We start from the raw sequence: 23,426 nt of genomic DNA on the forward strand, positions 1-23,426 counted from the left end.
TTTTGGTTTATCTTATTTACATCACCTATATCTTAATATGTACAATCTATTAAAACAGAATCACGATTCAACTTGATTAGAGGTATAATATTATTTTTTAAAACTATACTTCATATGTTTCTCTCAACCTATACTATTACTAACTACTCACATTTAAATATAGGCTAACTATAGCTACAAATATCATCAAATTTTTGGAAAATTGCCAAAAATGTCACATTCATAATATTACTTTCCATGTTTACCTTAACCACTTTTACCCTAACTTTTAAAGAGGTAAAAAAACATTTATAACCCTAGGATTAACTAATGTATACATAAGGTTTATAGTTAATGGGTGGAGTAAGGTTTTTGGAATGGAGAGTTTAGGGTTCTAATAAATATATAAATCAATACTTACAAATTTTTAAAAAATATTCAAAATGAATTTTGTTTTATATAAAGTTTGAATCTGAAAATTATAATTCTTAAACATAATTTTTTTTTATTTTTTAATTATTTATTTATATAAATAATTATTTATTATATATATATATATATATATAAAGTAAGGGTATAAGAGTCTTTTGCCTCTTAATGAAGAATGTATTTTTGAAAATGTCTATTTAGTAATGGCAACATGAGTAATGGTAGAAACAAAATGGTAAACATGAAAATCCACATTTTCTTGAAATAATAAGAACTTCTATATTTTACTAACTAAAGAATCTCAACCAATTAGATTTACTTAATCTCTAATATTTTATTTCCTAAATCCTTTTTAAAACATTTCCAAAATCCGGTCAAAAGTATTTACCACCAAATATTTAGTATATTCTAATATGAATATTTAATTGAAGTTTCATAGTTTCTACTCATATGATTTTATTAACATTTGTATATTTGTAGTAGGTAACAAAAACATTTAAACCATTAATCAAAAATTTATAATCCTTTTTAAAAATTTAATTCAAATTTCAAAATTAACATATTTATGTATATTTTATATGGTATATAATATTGAAATATATATATATATATATATATATATATATAATCTGAATAGTTATTAAATGATACTTATATTCATATGAATTTATGATCATTTGTATCTTTTTATAACAAACAAAAAGTAAAACCATTGTTCACAAATTTTTCATTGTAAGAATTTTAAAAGTTTTAGTAATTTATAGTCATTTAAAAAATATATATATATATATAACATAAACGAAAATTAAAATATAACATAGAAGACTTTTGGGAAGTCTTCCAGTAGGACACTACTAAAATCGACTGTTTACAGATTTGAAAATTGTGCTAAGCATACAGATCTAACGATTTTTGTAGTGTTCAACTGAAAGACTTCTGAGAAGACTTGCATGAAGTCTTATGCGAAGTCTTCTGGTAGCCTTCTATGAGAAGACGAATGGGAGACTTCCTAGAAGACTTCGTCGAAGAAGTTTTCTAACTAAACTTACTTGTAAGTCTTCCAGTATAGGAATTTATAATAGTACGTTTGGTTTGTATTTGAGATGTTGGTTTTTGATTGTTTTTCATAGTGGAAAAATGGATTTACCAGAACTCCCGTAGAGGATATTTACCTTAGGGGAAGATCCCTTTTCAATGAAAAGCATTGTGTATCATACAGATGATTCGAAGTTGCTTCTTTCTGTAAGGCAAGCTCTACATGACGACAAATATGAGGAGCTGAAGGACTCAAAGTTGGGACTGTTCATCAAGTTCAAGGAGCTAAATTTTAGTTGGACATCAAGGCTGGTTCATTATATGGTTTGTTTCCAGCTTAACATCAAGAAGAAGTATGAGCTTTGTGGTCTCGTTGGTCCACAAACGATGAGGTTTTCACTGATAAAGAGTTTGAATACCTCAATGGTCTCAACTGCAATTACATTGAGGACCTGGAAAATCCAAGGTGTGAGGTTACAGACGAGATGGCTTCTTTCTGGGAGGTGATGGGTGTTGATGTCGACTCTGGTCCAACTTCTGAACATATAATAGCAGCATGTGAGAGATGCGAAGAGTGGCCTCAGTAAGATCGCACGCGGCTGGGATACCTAGCCATCGTCACTAGATTCATTGAAGGGAAAAAATACTTAACCGCTACACGGGGTAGTCTTCCAAAGCTAGTGATGGATATAGGAAAAATTGAGAATTATCCAAGGGGGAGAGTGGCATTTAAGGTGCTGATGAACTCTTTGAAGAGAAAAGATTTCACAAAGACTTACACTGTTGATGGTTTTATACAAGTTATCCAAGTGTGAATCTATTATGCCCTGCCATACACATATCATCTTCTTCTTTCTCATCCTCATCTTTAACTTTTCCATACTCACTGTAATCCTCACCATCATCAACCGCTTCAGCAACATCAGGCATATCAACATCCTCCTCCCCATCATCATTTTCATCTTCAACCAAATTATCATCTTCACCCCCTTCATTATCTTCTTCCCTTCATCTTAAACTTCATTAGCATATTCAGCTTCTTTGTTGCCAAGGCTTGATACACAAAGACGTACTTCATGCGTTTTAGTTATTTCGAGCAAGTTCATAACTTGTCTATCACTTGGTAAGTTGAAAACTCATAAGAATAAAATGTAGACTGGTCCTCTGGATTAAATCTTAAATATTACAATTATCTCTGTTAATTAGACAGTAGGAAAGGTTCAGTTTTAGTGTTTCAATTAGCTTCTTCAAGCACACAGAAGTTCTGCGCTCGAGAGATAGATGTACATACACTGATAAGGGATGTATGGATTTTCGAGATGTCCATACACTGATAGGGGATGTATGGATTTTCGAGAAGAGAGGAGCCATGGTGGTCCCCCGAAAGTGACCCACTTGTTGATGACCAAGAATCTTGAGCTTGAATGGCTCTATGAACCTTTAAAAAGTTTAGAATCAAAATCTTGGTTTTTTTTTTTGATGAATAAAGAGAGAAAGTGAAAGTGATGGTTTTAGTGCATAAGAGATGAGATAAGAAGAGTGAAAATCGATTTTTAGGTGTCTTAAGAGCTTTAAATTGGTTGTTCATGGTTGTTGATGTATTAATGGCAGTATCAATATTGTAAATACTTGAGGAACATGAGAATGGTAGAGTAAAATGCTCGTTTTTGAAAGAAAAAAAATAGTGGAATTTTCATGAATAATTCGAACTTTTGGAGTGAATAGGGCAAATAAAAATTCTAAAAAAGTCACGGATTAGATTTGTGTTTGACTTTGAGTTTTGAGTCATTTCTGCAAAAAAAAAACCAATATTCAATCATACGTATTATTATAATAATTTTTTTATTATTTTCTCAGACATTTATGATTCAATATTAATCATGATGGGGGGAGGTTTAACAGGATAAGACAATATCGACGGGGGAGGCTTAACAGGATAAGACAATATCGATGGGGGAGGTTTAACGGGAGAAGACAATATCGATGGGGGAGGCTTTACGGGATAAGACAATATCGATGGGGGAGGTTTAACGGGATAAGACAATATCGATGGGGGAGGTTTAACGGGATAAGACAATATCGATGGGGGAGGCTTAACAGGATAAGACAATATCGATGGGGGAGGCTTAACGGGATAAGACAATATCGATGGGGGAGGTTTAACGGGATAAGACAATATCGATGGGGGAGGCTTAACAGGATAAGACAATATCGATGGGAGAGGTTTAACAGGATAAGACAATATCGATGGGGGAGGTTTAACGGGATAAGACAATATCGATGGGGGAGGCTTAACCGGATAAGACAATATCGATGGCGTAAGCCTTTTATCGCAACAACATTGCGCAACTTTGAGACTTCCAGTTACACATATCCCTCCATTAAAACCATTCTCTTTACACTTTACATCGCACTTGTCAGGACACGCGTACGGTACTCCATTAAAACATATCATGTTGTTGAGAAAACCCATTGCACTTGCTTGTCCTGTAATAACCCAAATATAAAATTTAATCACACATTAAAAATTGTGGTCGCCAAATTAGTCCTTATGTTTGAATTTTATAAAGCTAATGACTCACCTAAAATGAAGAGCAAGAATATGGTTAACACCATCACGAGAGACGTTTCATAAACGTATGAAGATCTTGGGGTTTTCATTTTCCTTATACAGCAATTTCGTGTTGTTTTTTCTTTGCTGGACTTTTTATATTCAAGCTCTTACGTTCAGTTTCGTGTAGTTTATGTAAATATTTTGCTTGTTTACTTGTTTGTTTGTATATTTGATTTTAGTGGTGTGATTGGTTCTTATTATATAGGATGAATTATATTTGGTATGATGGCAGTATAGCTATGTAATTACACATCAATAAATTATTTGAATGTTTGTTCAAATTTATTTATGTTGCATAATTATCTAAATAAATAAATTTTAATTTTTAAATTAAAGAAATATTTTGATATTATTTTCTTATTAAGTATATGAGATTAGATATGTTTGAGTTGTATAATTTAATTTTTATCCTTGTAACTTATTATAATTCAGTTTAATTATTTTTAATTCAATTTAATTCTCTTAATTCAATTCTATTTAAACAAAAGTATATCATGATCTCGTCTCATGCTTCCACATCATTAAAGAAGTTATCTAAAAACTAAACATAATTTTTAGAATTATTAATTAATCTATTGTTTAACCAAATATATTAACAAAATAATATTAAGTCGACCAAAATAAATATTTCTGAAAGTAAATAATAATAGAATAAATAAATAATATAATTCAAAGTACATAAATTTGTAAGAACAAAAGAATAAAAATTAATTGACGATATTTTAACTATACATCAAATCTGCCTTAACAAAATAAAAGAGTGAACCTCACAAATTATTTTTTGTTTGTTTGTTCACTGAGCTCAATTCTATAAAAAAATAACAAGAAATTAGATAAAAACCACAACCACAGATAAATATATAATCGAAACATATCAAATAACATTAGAAAACAGAGATAATAAGATATATATATATATAAAATATTTAATAAATAAATAAAACTAGAGATATAATTTTGTTTTGGTGAAAATTTCGTCAAAATTAATAATTTAGTAAAAATACATAGTGTAATCTAGTACATAAATTTTAAGAATTCAAGAAAATGGAAAATGAAAAACAAAAAGAAAGAAATACTTTATGATATTTTTCCACATTCCATCAAAATCCAAGAAAAAAATAAAAAGGAGTGAATCTGGCATATCTTTTTTATTCTATTTTACTTACTGAACTTAAGTTTTGAAAATTTTATAAGAAAAATGATAAACCCACAAACAGTGATTAATATGATTAAAAATATTTAGAAAATAAAAATAACAAGATATACCAAAAACTTTAATGATAATATATAATATAACAAAAATCCATAAATTTGAAAATAAATAGAAATACTCATAAGAAAAGAGAATCCATTTACGATATTGCTTGCATCAAACCAAGGTGAATGAAATTAAAAAGAAAAGCCATGTATCTCATAGATTTTTATTCTTTTTATGGTATAAACTCAAGATAATGAAAATTAATAAGAAATTATTGAAAACCACAACCAAAAATTAATATATACTTATTGAAAAACCAAAACAAAAAAATTAATACATATCTAAAACGAAGATTTCAAAAATAGTTGTGAAAAAAATAAATAAAAAATAAATCAACAAAATTTTCTAGAAAAGCAGTATAAATGTATAACAGCCGAAAAAATAAAGATATATAGCGCAAATCTAAAGTTATAGTTCTAATCAAAAATTAGAAACATACTCAATTTCTATTATCAATCAATAGAGAAAAAATATATTAAATCATAGCTGATATAGTACTAACATCTCGAAAAGCAAACACAATACAAACCACACAGAGATAAAAAAAAAATAAGAGTACAAAATAGATGAAATGAAAATACTTAAAACAAAACACACATAATTCAAGTATAAACTTCAATGTAGGTTAATATGATCAACCATATAAGACGATAAGGTTGTGTTTTTCGTTAATCTAGTAAATGTAACTAGATGTTTTGTCCGTACATGCGGACATAATTGTCTTTTAAATTCTTATTATTTTATGTCTTATTAAATCTAAAACCAGCATAAGAAGTTATTATTTATGTTTTCAAATAGTTAAATCAAACATTAAAGTATTTATATATGTCAAATATATTTCATCAAAATACATACATTTGTAACTTAATTTTTTTAAATTTTATATATGTCAAATATATTTCATCAAAACATTTGTAACTTAATTTTTTTAAATTTTATAATAAAATATTCTTTTCAGATAGCAACACAATTTTCTTTTCAGATTGTCTTATAATCAGTTATTTAATATTAAATATAACTTATAACTTTAATATTATTAACATAAAATTCATTTTTAATTATATATAAAATTCATTAAGGGTATTGTTTAAATTAATCAATTAGTGAGTCAGTTAGAAACTAATAATAAATCAATAACCTAGCTAAAAGTCTAAATCTTTTAAAAATATGACAAATAAGAAAAACTAACTAAAATATTTAATATAACATATAAATTTAATATTATTAAAATGAAATTTGTTTTTAATTATATATAAGATTCATTAAAAGCCTTTTTAAATTAATAAATTAGTGACTCCGGTAAAAAATAATAATAAATCAATGATTTAGCTAAACCCTAAAAACATGACAAATACACAAATTACCTTAAATTGTAGAGAACATGACAAACAAGCAAATTCACTTCTCAAATAATAGTATATATGCTAGTGAATTGTAATAATTAAAATGAGACAGTGTGAAGACAACAATATAACAGAAACTTTTAAACAAATGACATAGATATAAAACAATTATCAAACAATAAATTTTTATAAAAACCTTATGCAAGCGCGGATTAGCCTTAATAATTAGTTTATAGTATAATTAAGTTTTCCTATTTTTCTTGTATTTTAGTTATCAATATATATATATATATATATATATATATATATATGCATATTAAAATCACAACTATACAAGTTCATAATTGTTATTTACATAACTTATAAACTATTTAGGGATCTTACCACTTTTTTGGTACCATTATTCATGTTTACAACCACTGAATAGACATTTTCAAAAATACATCATTGATTAAGTGGCAAAAAACACTTATACCCTTGTTCACTTTATATATATAATAAATAACTATTTAAATAAAAGAAATTTAAAATAATATAAAAAATAAAATTAAAAGAAACATAACCTTTTTATGTTTTCGAATTATTTACTTTCAAATTTGAACTTTTTAATAAATTTCATTTTTTTTTTCGAATTAGTACCACTTTTCAGGTTTACACTAACCACTTTTATTTTTACTTTTAGTGAATGGTAAAAGACATTTATAACTCTAGGGTTAACTAATCAAGACTTAGGATTTAGAGTTGAGAGGTAGAGGAATGTATGTTTTGGGAAATTGCCAAAAAAAACACTTTCAAAGTACCATTTTTCATGTTTGCACTAACCACTTTTACCCTCACTAGGGTTTGGCCCGCCCTACGGGCGGGTTATTAACAAAAAAAATTACACATATATTTATCTCATCAATTTTAATGAGTATTTCAAGATGCTTTTGCATATTTTAAATTAAAAATGATTTTTATATTCTCTCTGCATATTTGGTTATTCTTTTTATAGATTATGTTTATCTTACTATTGAAAAGATGTTTACGAATACATAATAGTTTCATATGTTTTTAGTGTAGCTTCATTTAGAACCCATATCTGCTATTTGGCAAGCTGTATTTTGGCCTGCAGTAGCGTTTTAAAAAATACAATGCATGTGACTGAGTGTAGAAGATTAGGCGTTTTGACAGAAGGTTACGGAGTGTTTGTCAAAGACCAACTCGCCTTCTTGAAAGCGTGGAAGTTGCTTAATTGTTGCGCTAACTTGCCAGAAGTATCTACACATGCACATGTTATGTTATAACAACAGCTGGATTGACTTGCTGAATACAGTAGACAATGGCATTACAAAACGCTTTCTCTTGGCTCTACCTTTGCGGCTGTCTCCTTTGGCGTGCTGATGCCGTCACTTGGGTGTTATGTAACCATGGCCGTCTTTAAACACCAGCTGCGTACGCATTGCGATATTTCTCACAGTTGTGAAGTTGTCCAATTTCAGGAGAATCAAAATCATGCATGTTTAAATACCTTGTTCTCAGTTAGCTATGCGGGATGGAGACGGGTTCTTATTCAACAATCTCCTGCCTCCTCGTTGAAGTGTGAGATTAATGAGTACTACATTATCCTCTGTACCAGGTTTTTTATTCATTATTGCTAGAGAAACATAAGAATCGCTATCCAGATAAGAGGTAATTTCTAACTATGACATGTTTTTTCCCACAGTTTATTTTTGAAATGGTAGGGCTTTTTAATTGCCGGTGTTTTTAAAGTATGGAAGCTCCTATAAAAATTTAAAGTATTTCTTATCTCACGAATATTTCAAGCTTTATGTAATCAACGGACCAATGTTTTTATATTATTAACCATAAGTGAAATGGATCAGCATAGTAGGCCTTTATGCTTTTATAGTTCCATTTACTTTCATTTGTTTATATTTTTTTTTTTTGCATAGGAGTTTTGTTTTTCATTGCCGAGAAAATCAGCCGAGTAAAACAATTGTATTATTTTTGTATTTAGCTACAGTTTGTGTTAAAAAAGGGCTACAGTTTGGTTTGTTTGAGATTTAGGAAATATATTTATTACGAATATTGGTTTCGCATGTGTCTTAAAGTAGTGGAAAAGTGAATGGTGATATGTTCACGAACGTGGAACTTTTAAAATAAGGACGAATTCTGTATAATAGTATTATATCTCCTTTAACTTTTTTCAATTGAGAGTACTATTCCATTGCTCTCTGCTTCAAGTGATTTTGCTATGTAAAGAAAATCTTATGCATCGTGATCATTTTTGCAACCTCCATGTGCTTCATGCTGATGCAGACCTTCCATTAGACCACCAAAGAGTACATCTCTTCTACCTAAGAAATCAAACAGATACGAATTTGAAATTTGTGTGAACCAATCTTGTAGTGAATTGACGAGGAATCAGAAGAATCCAATAATGGATCTGGTGGCTCCTACCAAGAACGAAGCTGATGTTCATCTTCAATCTGATTCTTCTCAAGCATTCTATTTTCTCATTGGTTTGTATCTGAATGTTGATTTCTCTATCTGGTTCCCATAAAGAATTCAATTTGAACAACTGCAAAAAAAGAGAGACACCCATAGGAATTAATACACATTGGACTATACAGGTTAGGAGGCTTACAATAGAAAGATTGTATTCTTGGCTTTTCAGTTCTTTATATATTTTTGCTTCACCAGCTATATATAGATATCGGCTTCCAATTAAAAAATTCAAAAGCACTTTCAATTCATCAGCCACTTCCTCATTGTTTGTATTGAGAGCTCCCCATTTGGTTGTAATTTTTGGGATAACTAATTTATCTCATAGGTTCATGACCGCATAAGATTGAAGGCCATTTCGCCTCCCATTACTAATTAAAAGAAAGAAGCAGAATTTAGCTAATCTGAAAGAAAAAGATGGAAATTTAAACACAAATACTGGAGAAAGAAAAAAATAGATGTACCATAATTCTGTTTCAAACTGAAGAGTAGGGTCTATACTCTCTCTCAGCCATAACATATTTCTTCTATGTTTGCTCTGCGTTTGAAATAAGATCTTTAACCATGTTCCATGTAATAAGATTAGCTTTGCGTCTCCATGTACATCGAAGCTTATACTATTTCTGCTAACTGAACAGCTTCATGCTCAGATGCTATATTTATACAGTCCAAGAGTTCTTCTGAGAAAAACCGACCTGAACCACGCATGTAGCGGTAAATTGATTCACCAACCCAAACTTAAGAACATACAAAGAAATATGAACATAAGATTCTAGTTAATCTAGTAGTAAATGATTCACCAACCAGACAAAAACATACAAACGGTCAGCCATTTTGGCGTTACTTGTTGGCTCGGCAATCGCTACTGAACCTTACATTTATAGCTCTCCTCCACCACCTCCGGTTGCATCTCCTCCACCTCCTTATAAATACAAATCTCCTCCTCCTCCGGTTAAGTCCCCTCCACCACCGTATGAGTATAAATCTCCTCCTCCTCCTGTTAAGTCTCCTCCACCACCGTAATACTACCACTCTCCACCTCCCCCGGTGAAATCTCCACCACCACCGTATTATTACCACTCTCCTCCGCCTCCGGTGAAATCTCCTCCTCCTCCTTATTACTATCATTCTCCACCTCCTCCCGTGAAGTCTCCTCCATCACCGTACTACTATCAATCTCCACCCCCTCCGGTGAAGTCTCCTCCACCACCGTACTATTATCACTCTCCTCCTCCTCCGGTTAAGTCTCCACCTCCACCTTACTACTACCACTCTCCTCCTCCGGTCAAGTCTCCACCTCCACCCTACTACTACCACTCTCCTCCTCCCCCAGTTAAATCTCCACCGCCGCCATACTATTATCACTCTCCACCACCACCAGTCAAATCTCCTCCACCTCCATACTACTACCATTCACCGCCTCCTCCGGTGAAATCACCACCTCCACCTTACTATTACTCATCTCCACCACCACCAAAATCTTACCCTCCACCATATTACTACTCATCTCCACCACCACCACCAAAGTCGTACTCTCCATACTACTATTCATCACCACCACCTCCGGTGTATAAAAAGTATGAGAAGAAGAGAACACAGAGATAGATATCATCGAGTCGGAGGAGAGATGTGGAGGGTCAATAGTCATCTTGATTAGAAGATTTATGGCAGACGATTGAAGTTCCATCTTGAATGGAGGCATTATGCGGGAGGCGATGGGGGGAGAGGAAGTGAATCGATGTCGGCATCGAGACATAGCTTAGAGTTACAGGGGAGGCTGATTGTGTTTGGCTTAGGGTTACGGGGATGATGATCTGTCTCTTTTCTAGATAATTGGACAGTAATACTTAACGGGCTGGACCAGTACGTGACATTTTTTTCCATTTTATTGATTGAAGCCCAGTTCAAGATGACATGGCAAATTGGTTGGCCAGGAATTTTTCTGCCTATGTGGCACACCTTGAAAACCTCTAAAATAGTTCCTTTTATATAGTAGGATTGTTAATGAAAGGGGAAAACATATTTATAACCCTTTGATTATTTTTGACAAAAAAAAAACCTATGGTCAACTAATCTAAACCCTAAACCCCGAAACATCAAGTCTAAACCCTAAACCTTCAAATCTAAACCCTAAAACATCAACTCTAAACCCTAAACGTAATCCATAAACCCTAAAAACCTAAACCTTCAAATCTAAACCCTAAAACATCAACTCTAGGGTTTTAGGGTTTAGGGTTTCGAGTTTAGGGTTTCGAGTTTAGGGTTTAGGGTTCAGAGGTGATGTTTTAGGGTTTAGGGTTAAGTTTATAGGGTTTAGAGTCTACTTTTTAGGGTTTAGGGTTTAGGGTTGATAGTTTTGGGTTTAGTGTTGATGGTTTAGGGTTTAGAATTGAAGTTTAGGGTTTAGGGTTCAGTGTTGATGTTTTAGGGTTTAGAGTTGAACGTTTTCGATTTAGAGTTGAAGGTTTAGTGTTAAGAGTTACTTTTTAGGGTTTAGAGTTGAGGTTTTAGGGTTTATAGTTCGTATTTCAAAAAAATATTGGGTTTAGGATTGATGGTTTAGGGTTTAGAGTTGAGTTTTAGGGTTTAGGGTTTGAATTTTGAAATAGTATAATTTGAAAAAAAATTTTAAAAATATTTTTATTTGTTTAGATTTTTTATTTACGTAAACATTTATTTATTTTATATATAAAGAATAAGGATATAAGAATCTTTTAATATTTAATAAAAAAAGTATTTTTGTAAATGTTTATTTGTTGTGGTAAACTTGAATAATGGTGTCACCAAAGTGGTATAAGTGAAATTCCTCATAGGATTTGAAATGTGAAATTTAGAATTCTTTATATAAATAAATACTTAAAAATATATAAAAATAGTTTTAAAAAATAGTTTCAAAAATAATTTTCGTTTTTCAAAAAGATATTTTGAAAAAAAAATTGAAAAAGTTTGAATTTGAAAAAGTATAATTCGAAAATATAATTTTTTTTACAAAAAGAAATTTTTTTAAAAAAATTCAAAAATAGGAATTTTCATGTTACCACCTTCTTCATTATTTTTTTTTAATTTTTTTATTTGAATAATTATTTATTATATAGAGAACAAGAGTATATCAGTCTTTTGAATATATTTTTGAAAATGTCTCTTCAGTGGTGGTAAACATGAATAATGGTACCATGAAAATTCTTTTAATCGAATTTTGTTTTTTTCTTCAAATTTTTTTTTTGAAAATCGAAAATTATTTTTTAAATATTTATTTATATGTATTAAAATTCTAAATTTCACATTCCAAAAACCCTATCCCACCTCTCAACTCTAAACCCTAAGTGTAGATTAGTTAACCCTAGGGTATAAATGTCTTTTACCCTTCATTTAAAGTGAAGGTAAAATTGGTTACTTTAAACATGAAAAGTGGTACTATGAATGTTGTATTTTTGGCTATTTTCCAACTATTTACTCCTTCAGTCTCAAAAATATACATGTTTTAGAGAAAAATGTTGTTTCAAAACAATATAATTTTATATTTATAATGCATTTTTTGTTAACTAATAATAGCTTAATGTAAACTTCAAAAAAATTAATTGCATTTTCTAGATTTTTATTAGTTTAAAACAATCAGAAATAGATAATCACAAAAATTATGCATTAATACTGCAATTTAATATATTTTATTAATATGTGTGAAAAAACTAAAACATGTATTAATTTGAAACAAAGTGAGTAACTTATTAACGTTGAGACATAATAAACTATCTTAATTAATCTTAAGTTGGTTCTTAAAATTTGTTCTTATTTTTCTTTGAGGAATTTGTCAAATATGACTTAAAACTTGATTTTAACAACAAACGTATACCCAAAGTTGAATCAAATGCAAAAATAACCCAAAATGCGAGTGAAACTACAACCAGCCACTTATGACCAAACAAAATACCAAAATTTATTTTTACGAATATAACCCCAAAAAGTCTTCTGAGATTTTGTAAGTCTCCTGAGGTTATGTAAGTCTTCTGACAGTGAAGTTAGTTATTTGAGTTAAGAGTTATATTTTGGGTCCATACGACCTGCAGGAAGTATTTTACCAAAGTACATTAAACTTAATAAGATAATTATTGGACATATAAATATTTTTTTTCACTTTTTGTTGAAAAATGCACAAAACCCTATAGCCGTTTCTCTCTGAGACGATTTTGAAGGTGATTTCCGGAGATTCTTTCATTTCTGTTGTTCTGACCGCCAGTAATATCGTTTATCCTTCGTGCCAAAGAGTATTTTAGTATTAAATTAACCACCTGCTTCTTTTTTTTCAGATCTGAAACCGCGTTTCGTTGACTCTGCTGCCTATAAGTTCTTCTTGTTTGCTGTTGAGTTCAGTGTTTGCCTTAAGGCGTTTAGCCGCCATTAAACCCTAAAAATGTAGTCTGACTTCTTTTTTCCCATCGATTTTTGTAAATCTGTAACTGCTGGTGTTGTTAACGACCATGATTTCTCGGACTGTAATAACTTCTCCGACTGTAAGTCACCAACTTTTTTCTATTTATTTAAGTTTTCTATTTATTCATGTCTTTTTCTTCAGATATGTGGGTTATAACATATGCTCAGAGTTTTAACCAGTAAAGTCAAACTGCAAGTGCACGGATGTGTGTGGTAGTATTTAGGGATCAAATCCACATAGACCATATACACATTTCAATTTTCAAGTTTAGATAAAGCTAGAAGACACTAAGATGGTTTTGGATGCAAGTTAAATGAGACACAGAAGAGTAAACCGAAGATATGAAACTATTAATAAAAGCGTTGGGCAATAAAGGAATCACAGGAAATCAGATAGTGAATGCAAACCACTTTCAGAAAATCAGTTAAGCACTGCTCTAGAACTCAAAACACGGTTTTATAATCTTTCCACTCTCGTGGCTTTGATTACTATGCTAACAATCCAATGAACTAACTCTCGTTGAACTCAGGAGGATAAACGCGCATTGGTGAATAAGTGCTGATATGTTCGCAAAGCTCCCTAAGAAGATACTGTCATGTTCTTAACCATCAGCTTAGTAACCATACCATTTTCAACCCACAGCCTGGAGTGACCCAAACTCACCATCACGTGACTTCTTATTAGGAATTGAAATGTGCAGTATCATCGAGGGAGTATTGATCAATGGACACATGGAGTCTGTCCCGTTCATGTTTCATAGTTCCGGTTTCTTTCCTCTCTATTTTTTCACTTCCCCAGTCGATTTCTCCCTACTTTTTAGGGTATCATTTTATTTTTCTATCGACTGAGTTTATCGCACATGCTTCCATGAGATGCGAGTACTAATGGGATTCACCACTAAGTTCCCAATTCACCTTTATCATTTTTATCATTTTTAAGGGAAGGGAGAGGGAAACCGTACTCACATTCTTTTCAGACCACTTGGGCCTTTTCATGTAGTAAAAGTCAATGGCTGAAAGAATAGTCACTTTGGCGTTGGTTAGACGGGTAATTCTAAGAAAGGCAGTCCCCAAAAAAGAGTTTGACTCAATAAAACAAAATAAATAAAAATAATAATTAAAAAAGAAACGACTCAAAAACATCAAAAGAGAGTGGCATTAGTAGCGTCCTCCCTCAGACTCACTTCACACCGTCTCGGTGTGAAAATAATTCTAAAGAAGGTGAGAAAAAGATATAAATCCTAATAATAGAGGTAAGTAAATACTTACCAGTGAGTTGCCTCCCACCAAGCGCTTGTTTTAAATCATTAGCTTGACCTTTAGAGTTCATGATTAGCTCAGGTGAGCATGAAAACTTGCTCAAAAACAAGTTCCACCATCAAACATTTTGTGCTTCAGAAAATTGATCATAAAACCCTTCACAGCTTCCACCCCTTTCTCTTTCATCTCTGAGATGAGAATAGCTCGAACTTTCGAGAATGGCTTTGACGTTCCCTTGCATTTCACCTCATACTCGAATATACCATCAGAACAGCTGTGAGGTACTATCAACATCCCGTGAGGATCGCGCTTGATCTTCTTGTATTCCAACTTGTTGTTTGCTTTTCTACCGGATTCATGTGATTTTATGGTAATGTCTCCATCCAGGACTTCTTTGACATTACTCTTATCATTTGTTTTTATAAAATGTTTAATATATTTAAAACTACACACTTTCATGTCAAATTATAATTTCAAAAAATATTTTAAACTCTAAAATCTAACCCTAAAACTATCAACATTACTTGAACATATGTTATCAAACCCTAACACATATGCACAATCACGACTTACCATTATATTCACTCATCTTTGTATGAAACATTGATTTTATTAAATTTAAATTCACATAATTTAGAATTGTTTATATTTACATGATTTAGGTTTATTTTTCATCAAAATATTTTGCAAAATTTAATAAAATAATTGTAACAATAATACATGAGTAAATTTCTCACTATCTCGAAAAGACTTCTCAAGATTATAACTGTAAAAATATAGAGCCCCTTTGTTTAGTCATAAAAAGATAAGTGTATTCTTACTATATTTTTAATTACTTTTTTATTTGATTGAATTTAAAGTAGAAATTTGTATTTATATTAAATTTTTGGGTCATTGCAAACACACATTACTGTGAATACAATTACAAAGCAGACCGATGTTTTTAATAACTTCTCTGAACCGAGTAATTGAACTAACTAGATTTATCTGGTTTAAACCAAATCTATTTGATTGTGATCAAATTTATCTGATTATACTTGATTCAATAAAAATACTTGTATATTTTTCTTTAAAATTTAATAAAAAAAATGAAAGGTACTCAGTAACTGAACCAAATTGTATAAGATGTTTTTCTTGGTTTAGTAGAATTTTGAAAATTCAAATTGTTTTAAAGATAAATAAAAAGCAATGGTCCCGAAGAAGAAACCAAGAATTAGGTTGAAAAGAGATATCAACAACTGAGAAAACCAAAATAGAAAATAAAACCAAATATAACTGGTCTAGTGGCTGGCCATAGTTGGCAATCACCTACTATCCATTATTGTGGACTTATGGTATATGAATGGACTAATCTATTAATAAAAATAGTTTATAATATCCATTTTAAATAAAATAAAATAAAATAAGTTGGAGAGGAGGAATAGGAAGAAAGTGGGTCCTAGGGTTTTGGTCACTCATGCGTCTCGCTCTTCTGTCGTTTTGATTTCCAACGAAGTCTCCTCTCCTCTCTACAGACGGAGCCAGCCAGAGAAAGCGACTCCACATTTTCAGAGTGAATCGAGCGATGGGCAAGTCAAAGTGTTTCATGGACATTAGCATTGGAGGCGAGCTCGAAGGCAGAATCATCATCGAGCTCTACGACGACCTCGTCCCCAAAACCGCCGAGAATTTCCGATCGCTTTGCACCGGCGACAAAGGCATCGGCCCCAACACCGGCGTCCCTCTCCACTACAAGGTCTCTCTCTCTCTCTTGTAGCTTAATGTCTCTGCTTTAAAGCTTGTGCCTTTTGTTTTGAAGTAGAAAGGTGTTTCCTTTTTATGATTTATGTTTTTTTCGTTCAGGGGAGTCGATTCCATCGTGTAATCAAGGGGTTTATGATTCAAGGTGGGGACATATCAGCCAATGATGGCACTGGTGGTGAATCTATCTACGGGTTAAAGTTTGAAGACGAGAACTTTGACCTCAAACATGAGAGGAAAGGGATGCTCTCTATGGCTAACTCTGGCCCCAACACTAACGGCTCTCAGTTTTTCATCACCACCACTCGCACTTCTCATCTCGATGGGAAACATGTTGTCTTTGGAAGGGTTACCAAAGGGATGGGAGTGGTTCGTTCCATTGAGCATGTTTCAACCGAGGAAAACGCTTGTCCTTCTCTGGATGTCGTTATTCATGACTGTGGGGTGATTCCCGAGGGCGAAGATGATGGGATCTGTAACTTCTTCAAGGACGGTGATGTGTTCCCTGACTGGCCTGTTGATCTTAATGAAAGCCCTCTTGAGTTGTCTTGGTGGATGGAGACTGTTGACTCTGTCAAGGCTAGTGGTAACGAGCACTTTAAGGTTTGCTTTCCTCTCAACCTTTCCTTTTTTTTTTTATAATTGGATTGTTATATGTCTGTATGCTTTCCTTGAATCCTGTTTTATGAACTCAATCTACTCTATAGAAACAAGACTACAAGATGGCTCTTAGAAAGTACCGCAAGGCTTTGCGTTATCTGGATATTTGCTGGGAGAAAGATGGCATTGACCAAGGTTGTTCTTCATTTCCTCTCTACATATGTTTCCCTTTACTTCTGCATCTCAGGGGATATTGCTACTGTGTGTCTCTCACTTAGTTTATCTACTTGTGATCTTGCAGAGACCAGCACTGCCTTGCGTAAGACAAAGTCGCAGATCTTCACTAACAGTGCTGTAAGTCCATGCTTTTCACCTTCCTTGTTTAATCTTTTGTTGTGAGTGAAATCCATGTATGTAAACTATGTATTTGTGTGTTTAAGTACCGTCCGAGGCGTTAGAGAACATGTTGGTTGATTGTTTACTACACAAACTCTTCATCTTCATTCTCGTATAGATTTGAATACATTTATAAAGCTTGATTTGCTTTTGATTCCCTCTATAGCTGATTCTATTGTACTGGTCTCATCTATTTGTATCGTTGCTGGCTCCTGTGGCAGGCCTGCAAACTGAAATTTGGAGATGCTAAGGGAGCATTGTTGGACACTGAGTTTGCTATGCGTGATGAAGATAACAATGTCAAAGCATTGTTTCGACAGGGCCAGGTACTTTAAAAAGTGTATTCTATAATCTATGCCTATGTATAAGTGTAACATGTCTTGGAGATTTCTCTTGGTATGAGTATGACTGTGCTTGGTGGTAATATTAGGCATACATGGCTCTCAATAACATCGATGCTGCTGCTGAAAGCCTGGAGAAAGCTCTTCAATTCGAACCTAACGATGGTAAGTCGTTTACCAAGAGTCTTTTTTTTTTGTGTGTTTATGGTTATTGATGTATGAGTAGATTAGACGCCTAAATCTATTATTACGGAAGATTCTAACTAGCTTGATACCTGATGTTGATTTTCAGCTGGTCTCAAGAAAGAATATGCTGCTGTAATGAAAAAGGTAACTACGCCTACAAACAATCCAATGATGTTTCATTGTTTTGGAGTGACTTAATTAAGTTGATATATATGTACACGTGTGCAGATTGCCATTAGAGACAATAAAGAGAAAAAGCAGTACCGCAAAATGTTTGGATAGAATGGTCTGATACATTTTAGGGGTAAGTCTATCTTATTCAGTTTTAACTGTCAAGTTACCAGAAAATGTTATCTTGATGGAAATGATATGATGTTTAAGCTTCTATTTTGCTGTCTTTGTAGGTTTGGTTGGATAGTGGAGAAGAGACTAACAAAGAAAAGGGTGAAAAGAGCATATAAAAGAAAGAAATATTCAATAGACTTTGGGCACTGTTTCTGGTTCCCTCATTTTGGTAAACAATGTTTACTTCTGCATTTCCAGCAAAGATATGCATAATCTCTTACCCAAGACAGACTATTCGATGACTATTTATGGAATTTTGAGTTATTGCTGTCGCTCTTGTTTTTTGCTTCCTTCCCCAATTTTTCTCTCTTTGCTTGAATTATGTGTTAGCAAATACAGAAATAATCGTGTTTAATTGTTGTTGCAAGCAACATAGAACTAGGCTTGGGTATCTGGGTATTTGGTTCGAATTAATTGTTTTGAGTATTGGGTAGTTCATGTAGGTGTATTTAGGATCCATCCAAATATTAGACCAATTTATATATTAATTTTAGGTATTTTGATATACATTATACAAATTTATATGTAATATATTATTTTGTTTTATACATTTTGAGAAATTTTAAGTATATAATGAATATTAAAATTTCAAAAATAATTGAAATGGATTATCCGAACCCGAACTGAACCCGCAAAGATCCAAATCGAATCCGAACCGAAATTTAGAAATATCCGAACGGAGCTGAAATATTAAATCCGAAAACTCGAAACTCAAAATCCGAATAGATATGAACCGAATCCGAATGGGCACCCCGAACATCCACCCCTAATCTGTCCAAGTAGTCTTTGATTTGGTACGGGTAATAAAAGAATGAACAGCTAATCTATTAATTTAGAGTGTTATTTTTTATCTACTTAAAAATGTTGTCATTTAAATTTGAAATGGTCTAACAAAATAATATAACAACTAGATTATGACCCGCGCTTTTTTAAGCGCGGGCTTGTTTTTAGAATTAAATAAATACTTATATAAAATAATATATAAATTTAAACACATTTATCTGAAACCGCGAATCAGATCAGAAAAAAAAATTGAACTAAATTCCAGAAATAACCGATCAGATCAAATATATTTGGAACCGATAGTAACAATGTTTTATTTAAGATATAAGTAATGTTTTCTATCCAGTTTGGATCCACGGTGAAACCTATAAATGTAGTGGCCGTATATAATATGGACTGGTCTATATTATTCATGTAGCATTCTAAATTTGGTGGCCGTTTTAACATTTTAGTTTAAATGCCTATACATGATTTTGTTTGTATAATACTATAAATACATATTTTCATTCAAAGTGTGTGAGTTGTTATTTTGGGATAATCTAATATAAAAGAGATTTTAAAAATGATATGAGTATTTAGTTAGTATTGATATTATAAAGTAGAGAACTTGCGTTTTCTTTATTGAAATTTAATAAAGATATGGATAGTCAGCTATAATGAAATTGAAATTTTCTTATCCTATATTTATATCTTAGTCACTTTATAATGATACACAATATTTTGATTATAAGGTGTTGTTACAGTTGGTAACCAATAATAAATTGAATATGTGGGGAAAATATTAATTAGAATGCATAATTTAGGCTCAAGGCTTTAAGTCGACAACAAACTTTTTAAATTTAAAATTTCAGTATCAAATGAAATTGTTGTTAATTGTTTAGTGTCCAAAAATATAAAATGATGCAAATATTTAGGAATAAATCAACAAATGATGGTCGGCATATATAGATAGTGTAGGTGGTCTAATTTGCATTACCCATTTTATATTTGATGAATTTTTAATTGTTAGAAAAAATCATAACGACACACAAAAAAATATTCCTGAGTAGAATAAGAGCAAATCTAAAAAAGATCTTGTTTTACTTGTATTGATTAGATGAAACAAATATAGTTAAACCATTTAATTTGTTAAGTATTGACTAAATTATTTTTAGAGAAATATAAGATAACATATTATTACTTATTAGTAGAAATTTAAGATAAGACCAAAATATTATTAGTTAATGAAAGGGTCCAAACAACCTTTTATAAGTAGATTTTTCAAGACTGCTTCTCTTTTAATAGAATAGATATTTTGAGCATTAGAAATATTTTATTATAATACTTAATTAGTTTAAATTAAAAAGACTAACACTTAATTTCAAAATTAAAAAAACAAAAAATAAAAAAGAAAGTGTATCATGAGAATTAGAAATCGTATCTTAACAACTGAAATATGCTTCATGTTCGCATATAGAATAAATTCTAAAGTATCTATACTATTAAAGCATAATCTTTCTTAGGATTATGTCCCTGATTTTTCTAATTAATTACAAAATTTTCCATTAACTTGTTCAGTGACTTTTTCAATAATAAACCTGATTTTGTCGGTCAAAACGATAAACTAGATTTGTAAGGACAGTGGGCTTGGGCCTATTAAGATAAAATAAAATATATGTTTGTTTTGTTTTGCTTTGCTTTCTGGTTGAATTGGTTTTTGCGACCCAACTTAATCATTTTTGCATGTGATTTTAAAATCGAGTAATAGAGCGTCTCATTTAAATTCTTTTCCGCAAATTAAAATATTTTCATTTGAAAATATAAAATATCGACATTGTAATTTTTTAATAATAGAAACATTACAAATTATATTTTTAATAAAAAGTATAACAATATTTTCTGAATAGAGTAACTTTATGTTATTAAAATTATTTGTTATTCTTTGCTATATTATTTATAACTTAAATAAATAGATATGTAAATAAAATAATTTTCTATATATTTCTCCCATTTTATTATATCGGTGATTCAATATGAGGATTTTTTATTTTACCTCAATTATTTGAAATGATTTAAAACAGAAATGTAACCATAACCGAAAAATTTGAAATTTATATATCCATACCACACAAAATGTCAAAATATTCAATCATTTTAACCAAAACTCAACTTCATATATAACCAAAATTGTTCATATATTTCTAAACCAAAACCGCAACCAAACTGAAAACGAAAACCAATAAAAGCAAATTAGAGTCGAACGAAAACCAAAAAATGTTTATAGCGAAATAGATTAGTTAACAAACAGTTATATCAATAAATTTGTAAGAAATATACTCTCCTACTTTCAAAGCGTTGGTCAAAATCTAGTATTCAGCTAAATTTAAACATTATAAATATACATCAACCCACGCAAGTTTCATATCACGTAGGATATCACCATTCTCAATATCGCATAGCTCCTCTTAAATATGTTACCCTCAAAGATGTCGAAAGATGGTGAATTCATTACACAACAACAGAAACAGAATCTATAGAATTAGTTCTGGCCCACAAACGGTTAAATTCTTATATTGCATATTGTGTCATTATAAACCCATCAATGATACTATTTTCATCCACTAACCTGTTTAACAACCTTTATTTAACTAAACCCAGAGATGCCATCATAATTTAACCCAATGTTTTGAAAACTGGACCGAACGTTGACTCGGCATTGTAGTTAGGTCAATGGTTGCATCGATCCAACTGGTTCAACCGGGTTTTAAATTTTAACTTAATTTTAGATTAAGTAGCTATATATATAACTATAAAATTATTTTTATAAAATTTTATATCATTGTTAGAATCTAAAAATGATATGAGAATAAAATGAAAACTTTAAAAATAATATAAAATATAATGGAAAATAATTTACTTAGATATATATATTTTAAAATAATATGATTTCTTACAAAATCTTTTAAAATTTGCATATTTTATATTTTTTACTTGAATTTGGAAAACGGAATTTAATATTGAACCAAGGTCACCGGTATTAACGAGTTTCACCGGGTTTTAACTAGGTCTGCCGGTTTAACTGAAATCCGGGTTTTAGTGCAACCCGGAACCGATTAAAAGGCCGAGTCACTGTCCGATCGGTCCGGTTTTCAAAACACTGATTCAACCACAACCATTCTTAATTCTAAGCAATTTTTTTTAATCTTAGACCGTCTCTATTTAAATTAGACATATTTTTCTCATGTTGGAATTACTAAGGAATTATCTAATTAAAATTCAGTATAAGCTATACCACATTTGTAATTGTATTCATTTTCTTTTTAATCAACTAAAGTTTTTTATAAATAGGTTACTTTCTAACAATAGAGTAAATTTTTATTACAAGAGATAACATATGCCACAGCAGTCAAGCCAAAAATAAATATAGGATAGCTAAGAGTGTAATTACACAAAAGCAACAAAAAATGTGGAGAAACCCTATAAACTCAACTTCTAGATGATGAGTAGTGAAGGATGCCATGGGAACTAGAGAGCAGACACAATTCTTCTAAGTCAGAGATTGAAACCGACAATGTCATAAAGTCACGTAGTTACACAGTAATAAAATCGTTCAAAAAAGAATGAAATATGTACACGAAAACACAATTTTCTTCTCACGGAGTAAACTGTTATATTTTAGACCTGTTCCGAATTTTTTTTTTTTTTCGTCAAAAGGTCATTCTATTACTCAAACTTGAAGTGGCCTGGGTAACCAAACCGGAATAGAACAACCAACAAAATGTAACTCCCTATGAAAAGATCTAGCAGTCTTAGCCAAGAAATCTGCAATCTGATTATGCGCCTGTGGAACGTGAATGATGTTGAATTCCGGGAAGCATATTTGTAGCGTCTCTATCCTCTCCAATTCCGTCGAAAAGCTTGGCCACGCCTGAGGATCCTTTACCATTGCAATTAACTCCTTACAGTCTGTCCCAAAGCTCTGGCATGTAGAATGTTGCAGCATATTCTCCATCGCCCACCGCAGTGCTTCTACTTCCGAGTGTAAGGCTGATTCGCGTCGTGGGAAGTTTCTTGTCCCCATAAGCTGAGTGTTCCCAGAACTATCCATCCATACCCATCCGCTTCCACTAAAGACGGCAGAAGACGTCCAAGATCCATCTAACAAGCAGATATTTCCCAAGCTTACGAATTGGAGTTCCTCATTTATATTATCTTGTGCCACT

The 23,426-nt window shown here is 31.4% G+C and overlaps 3 protein-coding genes and 1 long non-coding RNA gene across 4 annotated transcripts; 2 read left to right on the forward strand and 2 right to left on the reverse strand.

Moving 5' to 3' along the window:
• Positions 1-2,809: 2,809 nt before the first annotated feature.
• On the reverse strand, positions 2,810-4,807 carry LOC111201269 (proline-rich extensin-like protein EPR1). The gene is made up of 2 exons (XM_022692935.2): positions 4,026-4,807; positions 2,810-3,930 (listed from the first exon to the last, which is right to left on the reverse strand). The coding sequence occupies exons 1-2, from the start codon at positions 4,102-4,104 to the stop codon at positions 3,305-3,307; spliced, it is 705 nt and encodes a 234-aa protein (XP_022548656.2). The 5' UTR covers positions 4,105-4,807; the 3' UTR covers positions 2,810-3,304.
• Positions 4,808-8,541: 3,734 nt separating this feature from the next.
• Positions 8,542-9,597, reverse strand: LOC125576684. Its single transcript, XR_007315120.1, has 2 exons — positions 9,101-9,597; positions 8,542-8,997 (listed from the first exon to the last, which is right to left on the reverse strand). It is a non-coding gene; the product is annotated as an uncharacterized LOC125576684 (long non-coding RNA).
• Positions 9,598-9,940: 343 nt separating this feature from the next.
• On the forward strand, positions 9,941-10,951 carry LOC106407049 (extensin-2; the record flags this gene model as incomplete). The annotated part of the gene is given in 1 exon segment (XM_013847827.3): positions 9,941-10,951. A coding segment is annotated over 1 exon segment (810 nt), but the record flags the coding sequence as incomplete, so codon positions are not given.
• Positions 10,952-16,228: 5,277 nt separating this feature from the next.
• LOC106406941 (peptidyl-prolyl cis-trans isomerase CYP40) lies at positions 16,229-18,715 on the forward strand. Its single transcript, XM_013847695.3, has 9 exons — positions 16,229-16,568; positions 16,676-17,176; positions 17,281-17,368; positions 17,475-17,527; positions 17,791-17,895; positions 18,000-18,075; positions 18,203-18,240; positions 18,325-18,400; positions 18,501-18,715. The coding sequence occupies exons 1-8, from the start codon at positions 16,398-16,400 to the stop codon at positions 18,376-18,378; spliced, it is 1,086 nt and encodes a 361-aa protein (XP_013703149.1). The 5' UTR covers positions 16,229-16,397; the 3' UTR covers positions 18,379-18,400; positions 18,501-18,715.
• The last annotated feature ends 4,711 nt before the right edge of the window (positions 18,716-23,426 follow it).

Source organism: Brassica napus, chromosome A7, assembly GCF_020379485.1.
Source record: "Brassica napus cultivar Da-Ae chromosome A7, Da-Ae, whole genome shotgun sequence".
In the NCBI taxonomy this organism is placed as follows: Eukaryota; Viridiplantae; Streptophyta; class Magnoliopsida; order Brassicales; family Brassicaceae; genus Brassica; species Brassica napus.

Excerpts from the sequence above, each read along its gene's own strand:
- LOC111201269 (XM_022692935.2), bottom strand. The coding sequence starts at position 4,104 with ATGAAAACCCCAAGATCTTCATACGTTTATGAAACGTCTCTCGTGATG. Across the intron at positions 3,931-4,025 it reads ATTCTTGCTCTTCATTTTAG|GACAAGCAAGTGCAATGGGT; the intron begins GTGAGTCATTAG and ends GGGTTATTACAG.
- LOC106406941 (XM_013847695.3), top strand. The coding sequence starts at position 16,398 with ATGGGCAAGTCAAAGTGTTTCATGGACATTAGCATTGGAGGCGAGCTC. Across the intron at positions 17,177-17,280 it reads GTGGTAACGAGCACTTTAAG|AAACAAGACTACAAGATGGC; the intron begins GTTTGCTTTCCT and ends TCTACTCTATAG. Across the intron at positions 18,241-18,324 it reads ATGCTGCTGTAATGAAAAAG|ATTGCCATTAGAGACAATAA; the intron begins GTAACTACGCCT and ends ACACGTGTGCAG.